The sequence below is a fragment of the Microcebus murinus genome, chromosome 11 (genome assembly GCF_040939455.1).
Source record: "Microcebus murinus isolate Inina chromosome 11, M.murinus_Inina_mat1.0, whole genome shotgun sequence".
Classification (NCBI taxonomy): Eukaryota; Metazoa; Chordata; class Mammalia; order Primates; family Cheirogaleidae; genus Microcebus; species Microcebus murinus.
Window position 1 is genome coordinate 6,649,606 of NC_134114.1, and position 21,693 is coordinate 6,671,298.

General features: G+C 43.3%; 1 protein-coding gene across 1 annotated transcript in view; it reads right to left on the reverse strand.

The window, feature by feature from the left end:
• SEMA5A (semaphorin 5A) overlaps nucleotides 1–21,693 on the reverse strand; it is a 453,573-nt gene that overhangs the window by 129,624 nt on the left and 302,256 nt on the right. The window contains exons 9-10 of the mRNA XM_012791124.2: nucleotides 8,244–8,529; nucleotides 4,390–4,525 (exon numbers count right to left, since the gene is read on the reverse strand). Of these exons, the coding sequence (XP_012646578.2) occupies nucleotides 4,390–4,525; nucleotides 8,244–8,529 (422 nt within the window). The remainder of the gene's footprint in view (nucleotides 1–4,389; nucleotides 4,526–8,243; nucleotides 8,530–21,693) is intronic.

The window sequence follows — 21,693 nt, forward strand, 5'->3', positions numbered from 1 at the left end:
ACTTTGGCTCCATAACTCTGGAACCTTGTGGTCTCAGGTGAGGGGTCACTCCAGCCACATGGTCCCAAGTAAGGCTTCTTTCTCTTCCCTGCAAAGTGGCTGGGGAAAAAAAATACCTATTCTGTTCCCTTCTCAAGGCTGTTGTGAGACCAGCCAAGATAATCAGTGGAAAGTATTTGTAAATTAATTGAAAGTCCTTGTAAATGCTAAAGAACAAGACAATGTGCCTGGCACAGAGAAGCCATTCAACCAATGGTAAATGCATTCGTCTTGTAGCAGGACAACGATTCTATGGTCCATTGAGCTTCAGCGGCTGGAGAGAAATGAGTGAATAAACAAAGGAGGGAAGGGGTCAGTGAGTGAATACACAAGCAGTCGCCACTGGGGCCTGAAGGGAGAATGTGCTAGGACATTTTCTATAATCATAGTATTGAATCGTAACACTCGGAGGGCAGGAACATTGCCTGTCAAGAAGTGTTTTAAGAAATGAAAAAGAGCTCCACTGGGCTGGATCTGAAGTTTATGCAGGTGAGTTCTAGTTATGAGGGTGCCTTTGTGTTTGGTGGTTTTATTCCTGAAATAGACAGCAATACCTAGGGCACAGGTGGCACTTAGCTACCTGCCTGCTGGGTGAAGTTTGCACACAGGTTTTCGTTTCGGATGCTCCATATACAAGGTGTCTGTGAAAAACTGGCATCATAAAAACCAGGAAGCATAATGTAAAATTGAGAACCTCTGGCTGCTCTGGAGGAAACAGAAGAGGTGGGGGACCCGGGAGGGCCCTCCCAGCAGCCTGGGACTATGTGGCAGGGCCACCAGCTATGCCTTTTAGTCTCCATTCCCAGGCCCCGTGTCTCGTTTAAGTCATCTGTCTGAATGGTCAAGAACTGGTTTTGAAGTATATTCTACTACTCCTTGGTTTCTTTTGCCAGCCTATAATGAAAATCCCACTGAAGGATTCAGTTTCAAATGTTTTTGGTTCAAATTTAGAGGCTATATTTATTGGAGCGTAAGCACCCTACCTAGTCTCTCCTGACTGTACGTTCTGCAGCTGTGCCTTGCATGCTGGTGCCCTGCAGTGTCTGTGTGGGGCACTGGGTGACACGCTGGGGACAGCAGGCAAGAGGAATAAAATAATAAAAGCACATCCACTGTCCTCATGGGGCTTACAACCCACCCTGGGTGTCATACCACGACCTCTTCATGTAATAAGGTCAATAACTCTTAACTTTTCAAAACAATAATATCAAATACTTGCATCTTTGTATAATTACTTGTCTAAAGGACAACAAATCCATCCTTGTTCCAGCACTGCAGTGTTTGGTGGTCCAGCCTACAATCACCTTACCTCCTGCTAAGGGTGCCCGATTCTAGCAGCCCCTCTGTTCACCTGCCTCCCTGCTCCCTCCCCGCCTGCTGCCAACACGTGCTGTGTGTCCAAGGGTCTTGATGTCCATGGCAAGATCTCTGCCTCGGTGCCCCAGCAGCAGCCTCCTCATCCAAGTGGCCACTTCCTTTTTTTCCATTTTGTCTTCATCCTTTCTGACCAGTGGTAATCAAAACTGCACAGAAATTTCTGGAGCCTGCCCTACTCAGCTGTGTCCAGATGATGTTTCATTTTAGTGACTAATATTTTTCTTAGTGAGGTTTAGGGTTTGGATGACTTTGAGGACTTGGGCCTCTCTCTAACACGGTGGGCTTTACAGCACCACCCAGGATGTGACTGAGGAAAATGATAAATAGATTTTGTTGTTTCATTATTGCTTTAGATTGAGATTTCTATGTTAAACGTTGAAATATCATGCACTGTCACTCCTAACCCATTCTTCTTCCTGAATCTGAATTGCCTTTCTGCTTCTCTGATTAATGGTATGTAGAGTCCTGCGATAAATTCCAAATGTCAATATAAAAAATAAGAATTTAAAAAATCCAACCACTTCTTATTGTCAGTTATTGCAAACATAAGGCCCGTCTGGTGGAGGAGATCTTTCAAAGGGAATTCCTACCCCATGCCTGTCTGAATGGTTTCATGAATGTCCATCAGCATACCTATGCCAGTGTGGCTAACGAAGACAGCAAAGAAGAAAACACTTGGTCCTTTTTAGACTGGGAGTTATAGAAACAATCGCCACAATCTGTAACTTTGGTCCCCTGCAAGTCTTAAATTCTACCCAAAAAGACGAGCTCAGCTCTGTAAGCTTCCTGTCTGAAATGCATGCCGAGTTTCTGCATGCCTCATTCATTACGCTGCATGGACCCACTTCCAGCTCATAAAGGAAAGTAAACCCTTCCGTGTGACACTGGCATTATAAAACCAGATGCTTCTGGCCTTAGGAAATTAGGGGATTTGCTGTGTGCTACAGATGTATCCAGATGAACCAGCTAAAAGTTATCCACTGCCTGGAGGCAAGGGATTACAAAGTTTATTAAGTCACTCTGTTCATTGTGAGACTTTTGTGATAAAAACATCAATAATTGAAAGTACACTCTAAATAGAGTAGGCGTCGTTAAGTTTTTAACCTTCAGGCCTTTACAATGACTTTCTTAAAAGGAATGATGTATTTTCTCCTCTATGTAAGAGGAGAGAATGAGACAAAGTATATATTTACCCAATGTACAATGCCCAGAAGGCATCAAATAAATGGTCCCTATGAGTCATTTTAAGCAAATACTTTACACAGTAAACAATGCACATTAATCACTGTTATCAAAATTCACTCCTAAAATATCCCTATGTAGCCATAGGCTCCCATTTTATTGATGAAAATGTGAGATAAAAGATGCCAAATAATTTGCCAAAAAAAAAAACGGTAAATGGGCAGTAAATGGTAAAGATGACTTATAAACCAGTTATCTTATTCTGAACTCCATGCTCTTTCAAAAAAATTTAAAACAACAACAACAAAAAACTTCTCTCAAAACAAATATAATTGAATGGTCCTTGACAAAGTCTAAGTAAAGTGTAAATAACTGAATCTGTCCATACTCCCAGTTTTCTCAGAAGCCAAAGGCCGTATGCTTTGGGATGATGGCCCGATCAGGATTTGGGGTCCTGGACACAGCACCCTCTTCTACCGCTGATTAGTAACCGTAACCAGTAGTCATTTAGTCAGAAGAGGAGGAGGTTTTGCAACTGAGGACCAAGGTTGGGATCCCAGCTCAACCACGAACCAGCAGTGTTGCCTGAGCCAGAGCGTCTACCCCCAAGGCTCACGACCCTTCTCTGCATGTAGAACCCCATTGCCCATCACAGCGCTATTGGGGTAACGCAAGATGCCCCATTGCGCTATTGCGGTAACGCAAGATAATGCATCTGAAGGACCTGGCAGGGTGTCTGGGACTTGCTGGTGCTAAAAATTACATGCAGGGCAATGATGACGATGATCCTATGAAAGCTGTCAAGAAGCCCTCGAGGGAAGCCTGCTGTTAGGGACCAATGTCTGTGCCCCTCCCAGTTCATCTGTCGCAGCCCTAACATCCAGCATGGCTGTGTGTGGAGATAGGGCCTCTGTGAAGGTAGATGGGTGTAAGTGAGGTCATCAGGGTGGATCCCTGACCCGGAGGGACAGCTGCCCTTATGTAGGAAGAAGAGACGCCAGAAACGACTCTCTCCAGGGACCACGCAAGTGCACAGGGAGAAGATGGCCATCTAGGAGCCAGGAAGAGAAAGGGCTCTCCTTATATGCTGATCTTGAACGTCTAGCCTCCATAGCAGTGAGGAAATAAACGTCTCTGTTTCAAGCCACCCAGTGTGTGCCGTGTTGTTGCAGCACCCCAAGCAGATGAATAAACCCGCTGACCGACCAAACATGGGTAAATCGCTCCATCTCTTTGGGCCTCAGCTTCTGCATGCTCGGAGATGCGAGGGCTCACCAGGCCCTGACAGGCTGAACACCCTGCGCTGCCGTGGTTATAGACAAACAGCCTCCATCTCCTTTCCTTCCTTCCAGTTGCCTGTTACGTTCTCCAACGGGAAACTCGCCACATTTGCCAATTAGAGCTCTAATCCTATTTGCGTATTCACTGCTCTGTGCCCTGCACCCATTCATTAGAACGCCATTCATTAGGGATTAGACATTCTGGGGGCGCAGGGCCCGGCATCATTAGTACTAATTGACGCCTGGGTTCCTGACGCACTGCAGAATGCTGGCCTTTTTCAGTCCAGTCTCAGGCATCCCCGATGACAACAGGCCCTTTTCTGGCCCAGGTGCCACCGCGGACAAAAGGCCCCGGTCCGTTGACAGCAGCCCAGAGGGGGCCGGCGGGACTGTCCGTGGGAGGTCTGGGGGACTATAGCAGCAGGTGCGTGCACCCGTGGTCCCACTTGCCCTGCCTGTCTACACACAGTTCCCGAGTTCACCCACAGTGCCCCTGCACCCCTGCAATTACCTGGAAGTTGGGGTTGGGGTTGGGATAGGGCAGCCAGGCGGAGCGCGAGTTCTCCTGGTACTTGAAGGGCCCGGCGAAGGCCTGCGAGACGGCGCTCAGGTTGAAGACGCACACGGCCGACGCGGCGATGCTGTTCCTGCGGCCGAGGAGAGAAAGGAGAGGGCCGGTCAGAGCGCCCAGCAGCGACTGCTGACCTCCAATTAGAAGCTTCTGGAGACCTCCAGGCTACCGTCTCTCAAACATCCCAAGAGGATGCAGTTGGAGCAGAGAACAGGCTCCCTGTGGTTTCCCTGCAGGGGAACAAACGCCTTGGTACAGAAACCAGGCCAGGTAGCAGCTACGGCATGGTAATCCTGCCAGGAGAGATTTTGCGGCAGTGAGGGATTTCGAAGAGCTGGGTGTTGCACCTTTTAAATTATGGAAGAAAAAGACTTTCTCCTCCAGAGGATGGAGCTGATTTTCAGCCTTGTGGGGCTGCCTTCCCGACCCCTTTATCTGGTTACTTTGCCTGGCAGCAGGGGACACTTAATTTTCTTGGGTTTTTGCTTTTTTAAATTATTATTATTGAATACCCAGGTATTTGTGTTTATTTGTCATCCTTCAAAAATAATCAGCCTATAGTATTTTGAGAAAAGTGATCGTCTGACCCTTCATTTTTTAAAAAATCTATTTAAAAGGGATTTTTAAATTCAAAGAGTCAGAGAGAAAAACAACCTAGCACTAACATGTGGAATCTTGAAGGCTTAATTCAGAATTCAAGCTCTGCAGAGAAAGTCATGAATGGGGGACTCTCAGAAAATCAGTGTCCTTTGACGAAGCAAGGAAACAGCGAAATAATTTTGGATGAATAGATTTGCATTTTCAGTGCAGCTCGGGTTCTCAAAGGGGAAACAGGGTTAACAGGAGGAAGCTTCTCTTTCCACATTAATGCTGAGACCATACCATCTCCATTTCCCAGCAATCGTTTTACCTGCATCAGAGAAAAAAAATCAAAGAAACTCCAAAACAAAATACCTACCTTATATTTGTTTTATTTGACAAACACTGAAGCTAAATAGGTGCTAGACACTTTTCTAAAGGCTTTACTGCTTCTAATTCATCTAATCTTTACGAGGCAACGGGAAGTTCACAGATCAGGAAAATGAGGCACAGAAAATGCCCACAGTCACGCAGCTACTAAAGAGAGGACTTGGACCTCAGGCAGGATTCTGAACTCTCCTAGAGAGTCACATGTGAAGTGGACGGCATTAAATGTCCGCATGGGAAGGTAAGGGCCTCGAGGGCAGGGATGTGCTTGCTCTGGGCGATCGGCACCAAGGACGGGGGCGGCAGGAGGCACACGGGCCTCGTGCTGCAGAGCAAAAGGGGTGGACTCCAAAGATGAGTTTATTCGTATCAGTCTTTGCACTCTTCTTTATCCCCAGAAAGGAGCAAGATAAGTCACCATATGAGTACAGGGAAGAATTAGGCTTTGAACACGTGACTGGCCTTCAGTAAGAACGAGAAAGCAACTGTGCTCGGGAAACAAGGTCAGACCCAGGAGGGAGCCCAGCCAGGGGCCAGCGAGGCAGCAGCAGCGGTGATGGGTGGGAGGAGAAGTTAGGACGGAATGGGTCAGAACAGTCACCTTCTCCCGATTCTCCAAGTGCTAAGCAAAACTTGACGGATGGACAGAGGCAACCAAAACCCTGAGCTACCAAGTCCAGCCAGAGCATCGGGCAGCCTTCTAATTCAGAGACTGACATAACCAGCTACCAGCTACCTCTGCTCATCATTCCCTTTCAGTTTGAAGCAAATCTCATCAAGAACGTGGCCATGTTTTGAGAAGATCGAGGCTGAGACACGGAAGGAAGGAGTGTTCAGATGTGTTGTAATAAAAAGGGGTGTATCAGAAATTCATCCCCAAGCCTTGGTAAGAATAAAGTATTCCAGAGAGAAAGGAAGACATGGCCATTCCTTCTCTGCCGGTGGAGATGCTCCGTTTGGGTGACTTCTGACATGATGGGAATTGGCAATACAAGCAGACAGTCTGACATAGTCTGAAACTTACTTTTGTGACTATCTAAATTGACCATTCACCATCTTCAAATATTTCAGACTCGGCACTTACATAACTTTTGAAATTGGTGTTTTGTTTTGTTTTGTTTCTTACCCAGAGCCAGGAGAATGAACAGCTAAGTAAGACCAGCTCCCATTGTGTGCAAAATTGATGTCAACTGAGCAACTGAACATTTATCTTGTGCAGCCTGTGCTATTTCTTAAATAAGGTTTTGGAAAGCAAATCAACTTCAGAAACTGTAAATTGATTTTTTTTTTTAAAGAAACTTATCAAAGAGAGAAAATCACCTCTAGGGTTGAAGACCAGATTTACAACAATAGAGATGGTTGTGGTAGAGTAGGATTGGGCACGGGGCCATCCATATTAGCCTTGTTTTTCTGACTCCATGTCAGAAAGAAGAACCTTCATGGAGTGCACATTTTTAAGCAAATTTAACACTTCGGCTCGGCAGTGGAGAGAGCAGGGAGGAAAGGTTAACAAGAAGTGCAAGGCAGGTAACATGACTGCTCAGAAGCTCGATTCAGGGGCAAGCTCCTGATGCCCAAGAGATGAAAAAGTAAATCAAAAATACTTATTACATAGCCTAAACATCTGTACCCCTGTAATATGCTGAAATTTAAATGAATAAATACATAAATAAAGCAATAAATGCCAGATTTTTATCAACAAAAAATAAAAGCAAAAAAATTATAAAAAAATAAAAATACTTAGGATTCAGAACAGACACAATAGGGTGACACCCAGGCATGTGAGTCTTCCCTGGATTCTAAAACTGGGATAATTCCAGAAAAACCAAGACTGTGGGTCATCTGCCTCATTTATCAGCACATCTCAGCCCTCCAGGTTTGCATCCTTTACTTTGGATACAAGTAGTTGGCTTTTGTCCAAAGTATTAGGTCAGCCACCACGTTACAGATTTCAAAGGTGGCCCAAACCAGACCCCATAGTGTGGGATCGTCATTAGCACAGCCTCTGTTGGGGACAGGAGAGCTCAGAGCCTCAATGTGTTCTTTAATTCCTGGGGCTGGGCTGTGCCCCCATTGTGTCTCAGCACGCCAGCTAAGGACAGAAATAACCGTGGGGTCACTGATACTCCACAAAATGAAGCATGGAAATCTTCGTAGGGTTCACCCAGACCAATTACTGACCGCTCTGAAGCTAGGAGTATTAATATCTCCCCAAAAGAAAAGAAAAAATACATATTTTCTTCAAAAATATTTAAAAGGAATAATTGTCATTTACAAAAACATGTGCCTGCATTAGCCCTCTTCTAGAAAGATGGTCTGAAATGCAGCTACAGGAAAGTGAGAATGTGCATTTCATATGAGACCAGGGTGGAGGCAGGAATTGTGTTATCTCATAGATCAGACTTTCCAGACAACACTGCTTTCATTATGTACAAATGCATAACTTGTGTGCAGAAAAAAAAAATACATTTAACATAAGCCAGTAATTCAGAAAGTGCCCCAAACACATTGGCAAGTCAGGAAGGAACAATTCACATTAGAATAATTTGATATTACTGTTTCCTGAAGATAGGGCAAAGCTTTCTTGATTAGCTTTATTTTCCGAATACGAGTCTCACAAATCACATACCTTTGTCTAACATTTGCCTAACATTTAGTTCATACTGAAACATACTGAAAAGTCTTTTTTTTTTTTTTTTTGGCAGTTAGCCCAGTAAAATGCGAAAGAGTTCCTTCAGAGCAACTCTGAAACCTCAAAGGTCAAAGAACAAAAGACTTATTCAGAATGAGTAAAAGAGCAGGGAAAGAAATTATTTCAAGTTACATACACATTGGTGGTAAAGATGCCATAGATCAAATCCAGCTCGGGCAGGAAGAAAGTGCTCTGCAATTCGTTGTAGTAAAAGGGGACCTCCCCGGGCCGCGAGCAGTTCAGGCGTGCCTTCATGAACGTGGTCCAGGTGTCCTCCAGCAGGAACCGCCCTCCGATGTCGTTCTTGCAGACCCGGGCAGCCCTGGAGAACACGGTTTTCCCGCAGTCGTGCTCCACGGCATTTTCTCGGAAAAAGAAGTAGGTAAAATTTCCGATGTCGTAAGAGGACACGAAGTTTGGTTCTGGAAACAACCAGAAAGAAGAAAAATCTCAACATCCACGTACTAATCCTTTTTTGTCTTACCTGTTTGGTATTTCTTCTAAAGAGACCTGGTTTTGTTTAGACAACATCTGGTTCTTATAAGACAAGTGGGAGTCCCTGTGAGCCGCTTAATGACCTACGCTGCTGGGAAGCTCAGCATCACACGCAAGTTCCGAATGATAGGAAGTCATCAGCGTGATTCCACCCTCAAGTATCCTGAACTAAATCAGTGCTCCAGTGAACGTGACGTTGACACCATCAAAAACAGGCTGCAAAGATTTGCACTACATTTCAAAGCAATATGCATGACTTCATTTGCAAATTCTTACATAATCTTCGGAAAGAGAGGGAGAAAACAAGATTAAAGAGATGAAATGTGTAGGCCGGGCGCTGTGGCTCACGCCTGTAATCCTAGCTCTTGGGAGGCCGAGGCGGGCGGATTGCTCAAGGTCAGGAGTTCAAAACCAGCCTGAGCAAGAGCGAGACCCCGTCTCTACTATAAATAGAAAGAAATTAATTGGCCAACTGATATATATATAAAAAAAATTAGCCGGGCATGGTGGCGCATGCCTGTAGTCCCAGCTACCCGGGAGGCTGAGGCAGAAGGATCACTTGAGCCCAGGAGTTTGAGGTTGCTGTGAGCTAGGACGCCACGGCACTCACTCTAGCCTGGGCAACAAAGCGAGACTCTGTCTCAAAAAAAAAAAAAAAAAAAAAAGAGATGAAATGTGATCAGAATACAGGAGTCTACTATCCTGTTTGTGTGCAAGACAACAAAATTATTTGACTTTACTTACATTCATTCATATGACTTTGACACAATTTATGTGCTTTTACTAAGGACTCCAAAAATGTTTTTTTCACTGATGGAAACTAAAATGAAAACTGACTTATTATGTTTGTATATACCCGCCCCCTCCTTCCACCTCCCACCTGCCCAATACCCAATTAACGTAATTCCTCTGTGTCCTCTTAGGTACTGATCAGTTAATACCTTTGGTCACACTTGAAGCTCAGACTTGTTGGGGGAGGGGGTCAAGGGCATTATTCGAAACCTTAAAATGTGTACCCCCATAATATGATGAAATAAAAAAAAAAGACACCTAAGGAGGTTGCATGAATGTACACATGATAAAATTGCATGGAACTAAATATACATACGCCCCCACACACACATAGATGAGTGCATAAAAACTAAGGTTGATTGGTTGTATTAATGTAAAATTCCTGATTGGAAATTTTACATTGCAGAGGAGACTGGGGAAATGTTCTATGGAATTTCCATTACTTCCTACAATTACATGTCAGTCTACAATTATTTCAAAATAAAAAGTTTAAAAAAAATACAAAAAAAAAAAAGAAAACTGTAATACAATCATAAAGTTAGTGCCTGGAATTAGCTTTAGCAATCCCATTATTATGGTGACCATGTAAGTGTGAGAATAGACTCTTATTTTCTTATTTCTGGGTTGCAGGGAAATCCAGTTAGAAGAGGGAAGAGTATGGAGATAGAGACATTGCCTTGTAGCTTCCTGGTCTCATAATTAGCTTAAAATGGGGATTCAGAAATGACAAAATTACGGCAAAACCTTTACCTAATCACCACATCCATCAGGAATTTAGGAAGTATTGATTATCAACAGAATTTTACATATAGCATTTAAAGTGTTAGCTTCCTAACTTCCTATTTGAGATCATTGACAATAGAAATGAAAACATTTCAGACACAGATATGCCCTAATATTTGCCTTCAAACCCTCTAATAACCAGGTTCCATTCTTATTCCTTTCTCTATTTCTAAGAGCTTTTCATTCAATCAGCGAGCATCCAAACTGTATGGTGCAATTAGGATAATTATGGCAATAACCCTTGGTGTTCAAAATTAATAGAAAGATAAAGACAACAACTATATCCACAAGGACACATTTTCAGGGAAAATTAGTTTGTTGGGACCATTCAATTGGCCTTGTATTTTTCCAGCTGCAATTGGATTGTACCGATAAACATGTTATTGGCAGGACAACTGAAACTGTGATTGGCTGCAAGATGAGTCATTACTGCGAAGAGTAAGACGCAGGCTCACCTAAGGACTGAAATGCAGACGTTGACACGGAGTTGGCATCACATCGACTACTCTGCCATTCTGTCCCTAAAGACTGTTGCCAATTTTCAATCAATATATATATTTGCTATCATCACAAAATGTTTCAATTTAATTCAACTTTCAAAAACGTAACATTTAATATACTAAATGGCTTATGTATTATGCCTTTCCCTTCAGTCAAATATACCGTTAAGTCATTTAAGCACATCAAGTAATATGCTGAGATTTTGACAAGAACTGATTTTAATTTATAAACTGTCAAATATATTCTTAGATCACTATTTCTTTCACCTGAAATGGATATTAAGAAAAAAAAAAACTGAATGGTATTAAAGGTTATGTGATGGAAGTTAGATATGTTTACTCTAATACTATGCTTTAATATCCTGGAGAGATAGATGCTTCCAAAACAGCAGATTACATATTTGTAAGTTACGTTTTTGGAACGTAAAGGAAATATTTTTGAATCTGTATTCCCTACGAGTCTCCAAAAGAGAATTACTTGATGAAGCAGACCCCAAAAGCAAAGACAGGGGGCAATTACAAAACAATATTTTGTCTCTAAAGAAAACATTCCTGGCATGTCTAATTCTTTTTTATTTTATTTTTATTTCAGCATAATATGGGAGTACAAATGTTAAGGTTACATACATTGCTCTTGCCTTCCCTCCCCACCTCAAGTCAGAGCTTCAAGTGTGTCCATCCCCCTGACAATGCACATCACACTTATAATGTGTATGTATATATATATATATACCCATCCCCTCCTCCCAGTTCCACCTTCCTGACACCTGATAAATGTTTTCTTATTTTTTACATGTTGGTTAGATTTTATAACTTTTCCTTTACCTAGCAAGGGTTAGAGGTATGCCCTTCCCCTCCACACTGTTCACCACATCCCTCAGATGTGGGTCTATCTCCCCCCACTCCCCGAATCCCTGGTGAACACCACCACCCTTTGAGCACCATATTGATAATCAGTCAGTACCAATTTGATGGTGAGTACATGTGGAGCCAATTATTCTGATCTTGTGTCACCTCACTTTAGATAATGGGCTCAATCCAGGATAATCTAAGCGGTGTGAGCTCGCTGTCATTTCTTAGAATTGAGTAATATTCCATTGTAAACATATACCAAATTTTAATAATCCAGTCATGAATTGACAGGCACTTGGGTTGTTTCCACGTCCTTGCAATAGTGAATTATGCTGCCACAAACATTTGAGTGGAGATGTCTTTATAATAGAATGTCTTATGCTCTTTGGGGTAGATGCCTAATAATGCTATTGCTGGGTCGAATAGTATTTCTATTTTTAGCTGTTTGAGGTATCTCCAAATTCTTTTCCACAAAGATTGCACTAATTTGCAGTTCCACCAGCGGTGCAAGAGTATTCCTGTCTCCAATACTAAAGAGAAAGCTAAATCATTTTAAAATGGGTCCTGCACCCAGGATTATATAACCAGGACTACAGTTTGAACATTGAACTAAAAATACACAAACAAAAAGTCACCTCCATAATCATCATCAACAACAGCAACAACAAATTCTCTCCAAGATGGATAAAATAAAGAAAGAAGGATCAAGGGACAAAGTGTGTCTATTCTGGTACTAAGGTGACCAGCCCATGCCCATGAGGAGTGAGGCAGGGACTACCAAAATGTATCAAACACCCTCACAACTACTCACATCTGCTATTTGCCTGAGGTCAAATGGCATGAAAACCACATAGTGCTATCTGTAGTCTCTAGAAGGTCTTGAGCAGGAAAACAAACAGCTGCAAAGGAGAAAAAGTCTTTCATTGTTTCTTCCAGGTTAAGGCTGGGTTTATCATAAGAACAGCACTCTTGTGCTAAGCTCTGTGCTCAGTGATTTACATTGATATTCCCATTAAACCCACATAGAGGTAGATGCTGTGCTAGTCTTCCCATTTCATGGATGAGAACACTAAAGCCCAGAGGTTTAGTAACTTGTCCAAGTTCACACAACTAGCAATGGGAGAGGGGCGGGTGAGGGGAAGTCCTGAATCCAGGTGGTCTGACCTTAGAACCTGCAAATTTACCATTATACTACACTAAAAAATAGTGGTCTGCAAGAGAACAATCAATTACCAATATGCCAACAATATTGAAGTGTAGGATTTGGATTTCTGGACAATGTTTTAGAAACCAAAACGGTGAGCTCTTAGTGGAGAGTCAGCCCATTCCATTGAGAGTGGTTAGCGCAGGGACAGACTGAAAAGGATTTTAGAACTAGCTATAAAGGAAGATAAATAACCAGATAAAACAAGCCTACAGCTTTCAGAGCCATCAGGAATTATTCAGAAAGAAGAAAATGTGGGAGGAAGAAGCCAACAACTCAAGGACTTATTAAACAAGAATATTATTAGGAAGTGTTTGATCCAACTCCAGAGATGCTATTTCAAATGGCACCCACGATAGCCTCAGGGTGCCAATAAATGACTGCCAGGGGTCACTCCATGTCCATCATCCATGCCAGTGAGCCACCCCCAGTGCAGGTTTCTCAGGTAAGAGGGAAACTGAGCGATGGTCAGCAGACTGGCCCGCAGCTTCCTCTTTCCACAGAGAGCCTCCACCACCCCTCCAAACCCTTTGGACCAGTGTTACAGTCAGGTGACAAAGTGTAGTTTTGATAGAATGCTCATTTGATAGAATGCATGTTTACCTTTTGTTTGGGCAAACAAGAAAAGAATTTGTGTTCAGTGTATAATAGATGTTGTTCCCTAATTCACACCCTAGCACATACAGGTCCTGTTGGTCTTGGAGAGAGAATTGGAAATGTATACTGATCCTTGAGGCTGATGGCAGGTCCCTCACTGGGAGACCTGCTGTTAACTTGGGAAGCTCTGTTTCCTGGAAAGCAGAGCCTCTTGAAATTCAGCCAGCATCCTGTTTGTTTTCAAAAGACAATAAAAATGCAGGAAGAATTGTTATGCAGACAAACATCTCTTATGTTTGTAGATATAAATTTGGAGGTAGGGGACATTTGAATATCATTGGGCAGGATAAGAAGATGCATGTTGTTTTCCTTCATTATTTACGTTCTGTCTCTTAAAATGCAATTCACCACAAACTAGTACCTGTCGCTCCTGAGTTAGTGGAACAAGTCAGAAATCAGCCATTGCCTTCCAGTCTACACCAGATATGAGTGCAGGGGACAGAGAGAACCGGGAGTGTGCTGCTAACTAACTCAGAATAAAAACAAGCATGAGGATAGCTCAACTTAGATATAAATATATGCATAAAAAACTGTTTTTCCTCATTTCTATAAACCATACTGAGTTATGGATTAAAGAGCATTGTAGAAAATATATCTTATGTTAATAAGTAGAATTACACTTCATGGTATAAGACTTTTTATTTTATATCTTTACTTACATAATAGTGACCATGCAGATGGGAGTACTGAGAAGAGACAAGTACAAGTAATCATAAGTGTTGAGAAGATGAAAAGAATCAAAAAGTTTGAGAAGATTTTGACCATGTAAAACCAAATGCTGAGCATGCAAATGAAGCTTTCCTTTCTATGTTCTTTCTATGCCAATGCCTAGAGCATCTATACAGGTGCACCATGTTGAAAAGAGTCAACTTCATCATTGAGTAGCTCATTGAAGGGTTCTTGACATAGAAATATTTGTCTAAATCAATAAGAGTGGATATCAAAGGCACTCAGGAATTCCAATTTTCCAACTGTACAAATATCTTACTAGCATCAAAATCTACCATAAATTATTTTACAATCAAAAGCCACTTTATAAATATAATTTCCATTTCCAGTAAGGCTGGAAAATGGCCAGTCATGGAGCCTGTGGCTCTGCTAGGGCTGGACCAGTGACATCCGACATGCTCTGTCATCACATATGACAACTGGGGGCGCTGAGAACCTTCTTTGTAAAGCTGTAAGGATCAGATGGACTGGTACATAGTAGGGCCCCAATAAATGCTGGCTATTATTATTATTATTATTTCATGATTTACTCTTGATGTCCCTTGGAATAGTTTCTATTTAACAGAACTTCACAGTATGACAATGAATGAGCAAACATACATATATTGAGTTTAAAGGTGATCAGAATTTGAGGAGCACAAACACAGCCATGCTGAGTTTCTAAAGTAGCAAGCTATTCCCTAGAAAGAAAATGAGTTAATGGAAACAATCTTTAGCCACGACACACAGCCAGAAGTCTTCTGTTCCCTAAGTTGTTGGTGTCCGCCACTGTAAAACCACTTCCACATACGTTCCTAGATTTTAGACCCTCTCTTTACTGTGCACATTGCTTCCATTGTCTCGGCTACATGGAAATGTGCTGCAGAGGCTTCCAAAGAAAGTCTAATTTCATCTAGGTGTTCATTACAAACAGATCATTCAACTAAAATTAAATTAAGTTAAATTAAATTAAATATAGATTTAAAAACTATTGATGGACTAAGGTTCTTTTCCCGAGATTTCTACTAAATGGTAGAAAGATGGACAAAAGAGAGAGATGATAGATTATAGGCATACATGCTTGTGTCTACGTGTGTGCGTATCACATACATGCAGGGCTGAGGTATATGTATATATGGCTCAATACTTCCACCTGCTGGCTGTATGAACTGAGTCGAGTTATTTACTAGCACATGTTCTCTGTCTCCCCCACATTACAATGGCAACAACAATACCCAACATACAGAATCCTTGTGAGAATCAAAGGCAACGGATGTCCAGTGCCTCGCACTTGGCTGGCAAGCATCCCAATATAGACCACTGTTTATTTAAAACAACTCTCCCACTATACAAATTAATATAAACACACATGTTGGTAAACAGATCACCAGTATTTAATTAACAAGCTAACTCATTAATTATGCATTCTGCACATCAAATTAGGATCTGCAGGTCTGGAACCAAACATGGTGGCCAGGACCACGCTACAGACAGAGCCTTGGAAGCCAGCCATAGCGCCCCTCTAGCATCAGGAATTTACTGACCACCTCCAGAGGGGCGGGCGTGTAGGTAGGAGGTGGCCACCAAGCCACAGGCAGGGGAAGAGAACACCCAAAGGGAAGGAACAGCCTGACAGAGAACCCTGAGGTGGATGGGGATGGAATGAAGCCAGTGTTGGGATGGACAGCACAGGAGGCAGAAGGCTGGGCCAGTCCAGGAGCCCCAAGCAAGGAGTTTGGATTTCAACTGCCATTGGAGAGAGACCAAAGAGCTTCAAACAGAAGCTTATGATTCAGACTCCTGGGTGCCATGCTGGGGTGGGACCAAACACACCCTGGGTGACATTTACACAACAATGTGACAATCTTAGCCTGCCACCAGCAGGTGTACTGCTCACTGAGCCCCTGGCGGGAAGAAGGCTGTTGCTAAGACCCTAGCAGTGGGACTGGAAATTCAGTTCCACCACATTTGATTCCTTCTTTGAAGGGAATGTGACCCGTTGAAAATGTATTATTTATGTGGATTGTTGACTCATATAGAAACAACTTGTGCCATGGGGCATATGCTTGCTTCTCCCTAAATGAGAATGGCCACCTCTATGTTGGCATGTGCCCTACAAGCCCAAGGCTCGCCCCTAGAACTCTCCATCTCTTTACTTTTATAGGAGCTTTGTTAATTGGACATTTGTATAAATGTTCTAGCTCCAAGTGACAAAGACTTTGGTGTCTAATTTGTTCTCTTATTCCATTCTAAGCACAAAGCCTCCTCCTTTTCTGCCAAATCACACATTCCCAAAGCTCAATTAGTTATAAATAATTTAATGAATATTCCTGAACTTTTTAAAGCAGATAATGTCTATTGGCCATGTTCTTTTTTTTTTCCTGATAATATTTTAAAAGTATAGACTCACTTCTTTGAAGAATTAATCATTTAATCTGCAAAATCATAAATCAAAACTTGCAAGTTTTTTTAATAGGAAAATTAAATTGAATTCAAAGATCTGAGAAATATTTTAATGCCTATAAAATATTTTAAAAGACTAAAACAAAATCATGTAATATTTAACCGAAAGAAGATATTGAGCTACAATATCATTCAGTTTTTAATCAAATTTCCTCCCAGTATGATACAACAGAATAAGGAAATCAGAATGTTGTCTCCGGCTTTGTCTCCTGAGTTGACTTGGGACAGGGCAAAGAGAACACAGAGACATGGAAAACCGACCCCCCAGCACGTGGCAACAAGGGAACACATGTGTGAGCCCCCTACCTGGGGGAAAGCCAGAGATTTAATAGAATGACACAGGGGCTAATGCACTGCAACACGTAGAGCTGAGTATCTCATAAACAAGACAACAATGTGATTTATGGTCCAAACTGGGACGCTTTTGAGAGTGAAAGGAAGTGATATCAATAATCGGGCCCGTCATCAGGAGGGATCCAACACTGTCACTAGGAAACCGCTCTGGGGATGCCTAGACAATGACCACTGGACCATTTCCCAATTGTTTGCATCAGCACTAGTGAAGGTTACATGACATGCTCTATTCTCCAGAGTGAGGCAAACCTGCTTCATGTGGATTTATCTCTTACATCTCCCCGTAACTCAGTGTACACAGTTTGTGCCTTTAGCCCCATAATATCTTGGTAGAGGAAGGAAGAGCTCATCCGTCCATCATCCATCCATTCTCTTTTTAAATGTGCGAATTACAATCCAAAGGTTATGAACGACTTATTGGCAAGTAGAGAAGCTTCGGCCCAAGACTGGAAGGGATTCTGAGGATTGCTAACTTTCAGGCTCTCGCGGCTCAATGACCAGGACAGAGCATGACGCTATTCTCAAAGAGCACTGTGACAATTCATTCTCTGTGTCACTGAACACACATTCACGCCCATGAAGGACTGCATCAAATTACCCCACAGGCTCCTCAGCTTTGGGTTTCATACTCCCACTGTATTGCATCTTTTATGCAAGACTTTAACAATCAAGGAAAGACTCTCAACCTTTTCCAAAGTCCCAATATCCCTCTTCCATAGCAGCTCGTGCATAAATCAGGACATTAGGAGAGAGATGGAGGATAGTTATGATGCCGGTGTTTCTTTTTTTTTATTTTAGTGTATTATGGGGGTACAAGTGTTAAGGTTACATATATTGCCTATGTCCCCCCACCCCCCTTGAGTAAGAGCTTCAAGCGTGTCCATCCCCCAAACGTTGTACATCTTACTCGTGGTTGTATATACCCATGGGGCTGGGAGCCCATGAAGGAGGAAAGACGCAAACTCTAGGGTAGGACCTGTTTTGAAACGCTAGTTCAGGTACACAGCAGGTGTGGCCCTTGTTCAAGTGACCAGCCCACCTGAGCCGCAGAGCCCTCTTCTGTGGAGCGAGGACAGTGCACTCTCCCTGTTGGGGAATTACAGGTGACAGGCAGGTGGAGTCGCCCATCTCCCTGGTGTGTTATAAATAGCCACTAGGACTCTTCCCTGCGCCTGGTGTCACAGCTGGAGGTAACAGAGACTCCCATAGGTGCACGGACAGGCAGATGGCACACATGGAGCTGGTCTGTTTAAAATAAGTTTGACCAATGAAGATAGTAAGAATAGGTCTGCAATGCAATTTTGCAAATACGTCCACTCCACATGGCACGGACAGTCTGCCCGAAGCCTTCTCATAGGTTTGATCCGGCCTGAAAATTAGAAAAGGGCATCTCATTGTGCTGTGCCACATGTCACACGACTGTATCAGACATTCTTCCAATCCACAGCTCATCACCCTGGCAAGTTTAACCCTTTGCACTTGCTTGCTTTTTTCTCATTATCCACTCGACATTATCCACACACGACATGCAAGTGCAAAGTTGAGTGTGAACCGAGTGTAAGCTCATTAAACTTTAATGAGCTGGCTATCAGGCCCCAGCCTTGCACTTGTAACACGGAAGAGCACCCACTGTTCACAAAGACACGCCTTTGTAAGTCTCTCTCCAAGTGCTTATTTGGTAAAACACACAGCTAGGCTGCTGACTGTGCAATCTTAATTTTGTTCTGGTTTTACAGAGCTTCTTCTTTTCATTGACAAATACTTTAGTTTTGCTACCCAACAATATTTCACTCTCAGTCCCTGCATGTCTTTATTTTGCTTATCCTCTGACCTCCACTTCCACCTACGAATTTCTAGCTATAGCCCATGTTGTCAGTCTAGGAGGCACCTTGTGTAGACAAGTCATGCCTCTGGGCACTCCTCTGTGTGGACCCTGCCAAAGAGGCTGTCACTGTCCCAGAACAGAGCCCAGCAATGTCACCCCGGCCTGGCTGTGCTCGGGCTGTTGGGAGTCAGCAGCTGCTCCTGGGGAGCTGAGCTCCACAAAGCACCTCTATTCAGGACAAGCAGAAATAATTTCTCCTTGACTTAAGGACAGAGGAGATTTTCTTCCTCCAAGTAAATTATCTTTAATCATTAGAAGGTTAATCATTGCATTTTAAAGACCTCAAGAGTCTACTTAATGCCTGGGTAACACCATCAACGTATTTCAAACCAGTAGAATTTAAGATTGTTACCAAAAGAGTTTTCTTAACTAGAATTATAACAGCTCATTAACAATGATAAAAGGAAATCACTTGTGGATTTCAAATGGATTTGCCTCCATATGAGATCATGGCTGGAATCTCAGAGAATGGGGACTCCATAGGGTTCACTGGGAGAACCCAGTGGGATGCAGAATGTTCCCTCCAGAGAAGGAAAACACGCAAGTCCCCGAGTGTTAATACGATGACATCCCTGCACATGCCCATGCTGAGTTATTAAGCCTCATTTAGGAGTTCTAAGTTCCCACTGAAGTTTTTCCTCTACATGCAAGCACATAGTTCCCTCAGAACTCACAAACTCAATTTGCACAATATTAATTTGAAAATATAATTTTCCCCCTTTCATGAGTTTATTGTTTTCCCAATTTGACTGCCAGCTTCTTGAAGGCAAGTTTTATTGCTTCTCTATTTTAAGCATCGACCATTAAACATTTATTACACTGCCTTACAGTAATCATTTAATATGGTTATTAACGATTAATATTTTAATGCATTAAGGCTGTTAAGGTATTTCTCTAAATGCATAAATTTGTTTTAAGAGTGATTTTGGCACAGGGGAAAAATATGAATTTGAAACATATCCATTACTAAGCACGTGACTTAATGTTCCAGATTCCTCCAGTACCCTATCGATCTACTGCACTGCCTCTGATAACTGACTCAATAAACAACGGCTAGACATGGGAGCAAAATGAGATGGGGGATCAAAAGGAAGATTTTACAGACTTTTAGAACAGATTCAATTTCAAACTTACAAATCTATTTTGTGTGACTGTTCGTTCTTTGTTAATTCTTGGATACAACTAACAGCACATTTTCCCTTGTTTAACAACATCACTTTTGAAGCATGTTCCTTCTCCTACTCCTTCCACAAACATTGATGGAGTCTCTGCTGTGTTTCAGGCACCAGATGCCAAGCACACAAAGGAGCCTCCCACATTATCCCTGCTCTCAAGGAATTCATGAACTAGTGGGGAAAGTAGGTAAACTATTCACCCACTGTCTTAGTCTGTTCTGGCTGATATAACAAAAATACCATAAACCGGGTGGCTTATAAACCCATTTATTCCTCACATTTCTGGAGGCTGGGAAGTCGATAGTGAAGGTGCCAACAGATTTGGTGTCTGGTGAGAACCTGCTTTCTGGTTCACGGACAGCGTCTTCTGACTGTGTCCACACATGGTAGAGGAGCCGAGGGAGCCTGGTCTATAAGGGCACTAATCCCATCCATGAAGGCCCCATCCCCATGACCTAGTCACATCCAAAGGCACCACCTCTTAATACCATCATGTGGGGGTTGTGAGAATTCTGGGTCAGGCAGTTAGTGACCTCCATGCTGCTGAGGAAGAGGAGGAAGAGGAGGAGGAGGAGGAGGCGGTGGCCAGAACTGGTGAGACAAGTCAGTGCCCCGAGGGCTGTCGTGGATTCAGCCTCAGTTCTGTCTGACTCCAAAGCCTCCATCTTCTTCTTCTAGGCTTCAAAAGACACTTTGGAAAACAAACAGTGCACTGGCCCGCACCACCGCACCATCCAGGGAGGCACAGAAGTGCAAAGGAGGGGCACGAGGTGGAGGGCACAGGGAGGGAGGAACACGTGCTTGCACCCTTGGGGAGGAGAAACGTGGAGGGCTAAGGAGGGCTTTTCGTGGGAACATGGGACTCCTGAGGCATTTGAAGTTAGCCAGAGAACAGAGTGTAGGGGCAGTGGGACGGGGCGGGAGTCCTAGAGGCAGGGTCACAAAAGCGGAACAAGAGCTGGAGGATGGAAGGTAGGGCCAGGTCCCGAAGCAACCAATGGGGCTGATGAGACTGAAAACTGGCAGCCCTGGCTGAATTCTGCCTCTAGCAATGAGATGTTTAGTCCCGTCTGTGCTGATTCGTTTGGCATTAAGAACAGTTAATTGTCAGCATTAAAAAAACAACAACAAAAAAAAACCAACTAGATTTCAGAAGAAAATCCAAATTTCTGACTTCTTCACAGAAAGGTGATGGCCTGGCTGCTCAGGTCACAGTGTGCACGCACACAGGCTCCATGGGTGGCACTCACACTTGCCACCTGGCTTTGTGCTTCTCACCCCCTTTGCACACAGTGGGATGCTCTGCAAAGACTTGAGGAAGAACATGGTGACATTCGGATTTTTGAAGGATCAGTCTGCTCATACACCAGGGAGCCACCTGTAGCAGACAGGAGACCATCCACCCACCCACCCGCAGCCGTGTCTGTGCATTCACTTGGTGCACATTTGCTGCACACGGACCAGGCAAGGAACGGACAAGATCTGTGTGATCAGACATGGAACTGGCTTAAATAATCAATAAGGTGATGACAAATTGCGATTCCTGCCAGGAAGGCAGCTGCAAGGTGGTTGGGGAGAGGGCCCGGGGAGGCCACTTGGACAGAAGGACCCGAGAGGGTTCCTCGGAAGAAGAGACACTGGAGCTGGGCCTCCCCAGTGGTTTGTGGAAGAGCATCCAGTGGAGGGGCAGCCTGGGTGAGGGGCCAGATCCCGAGAGG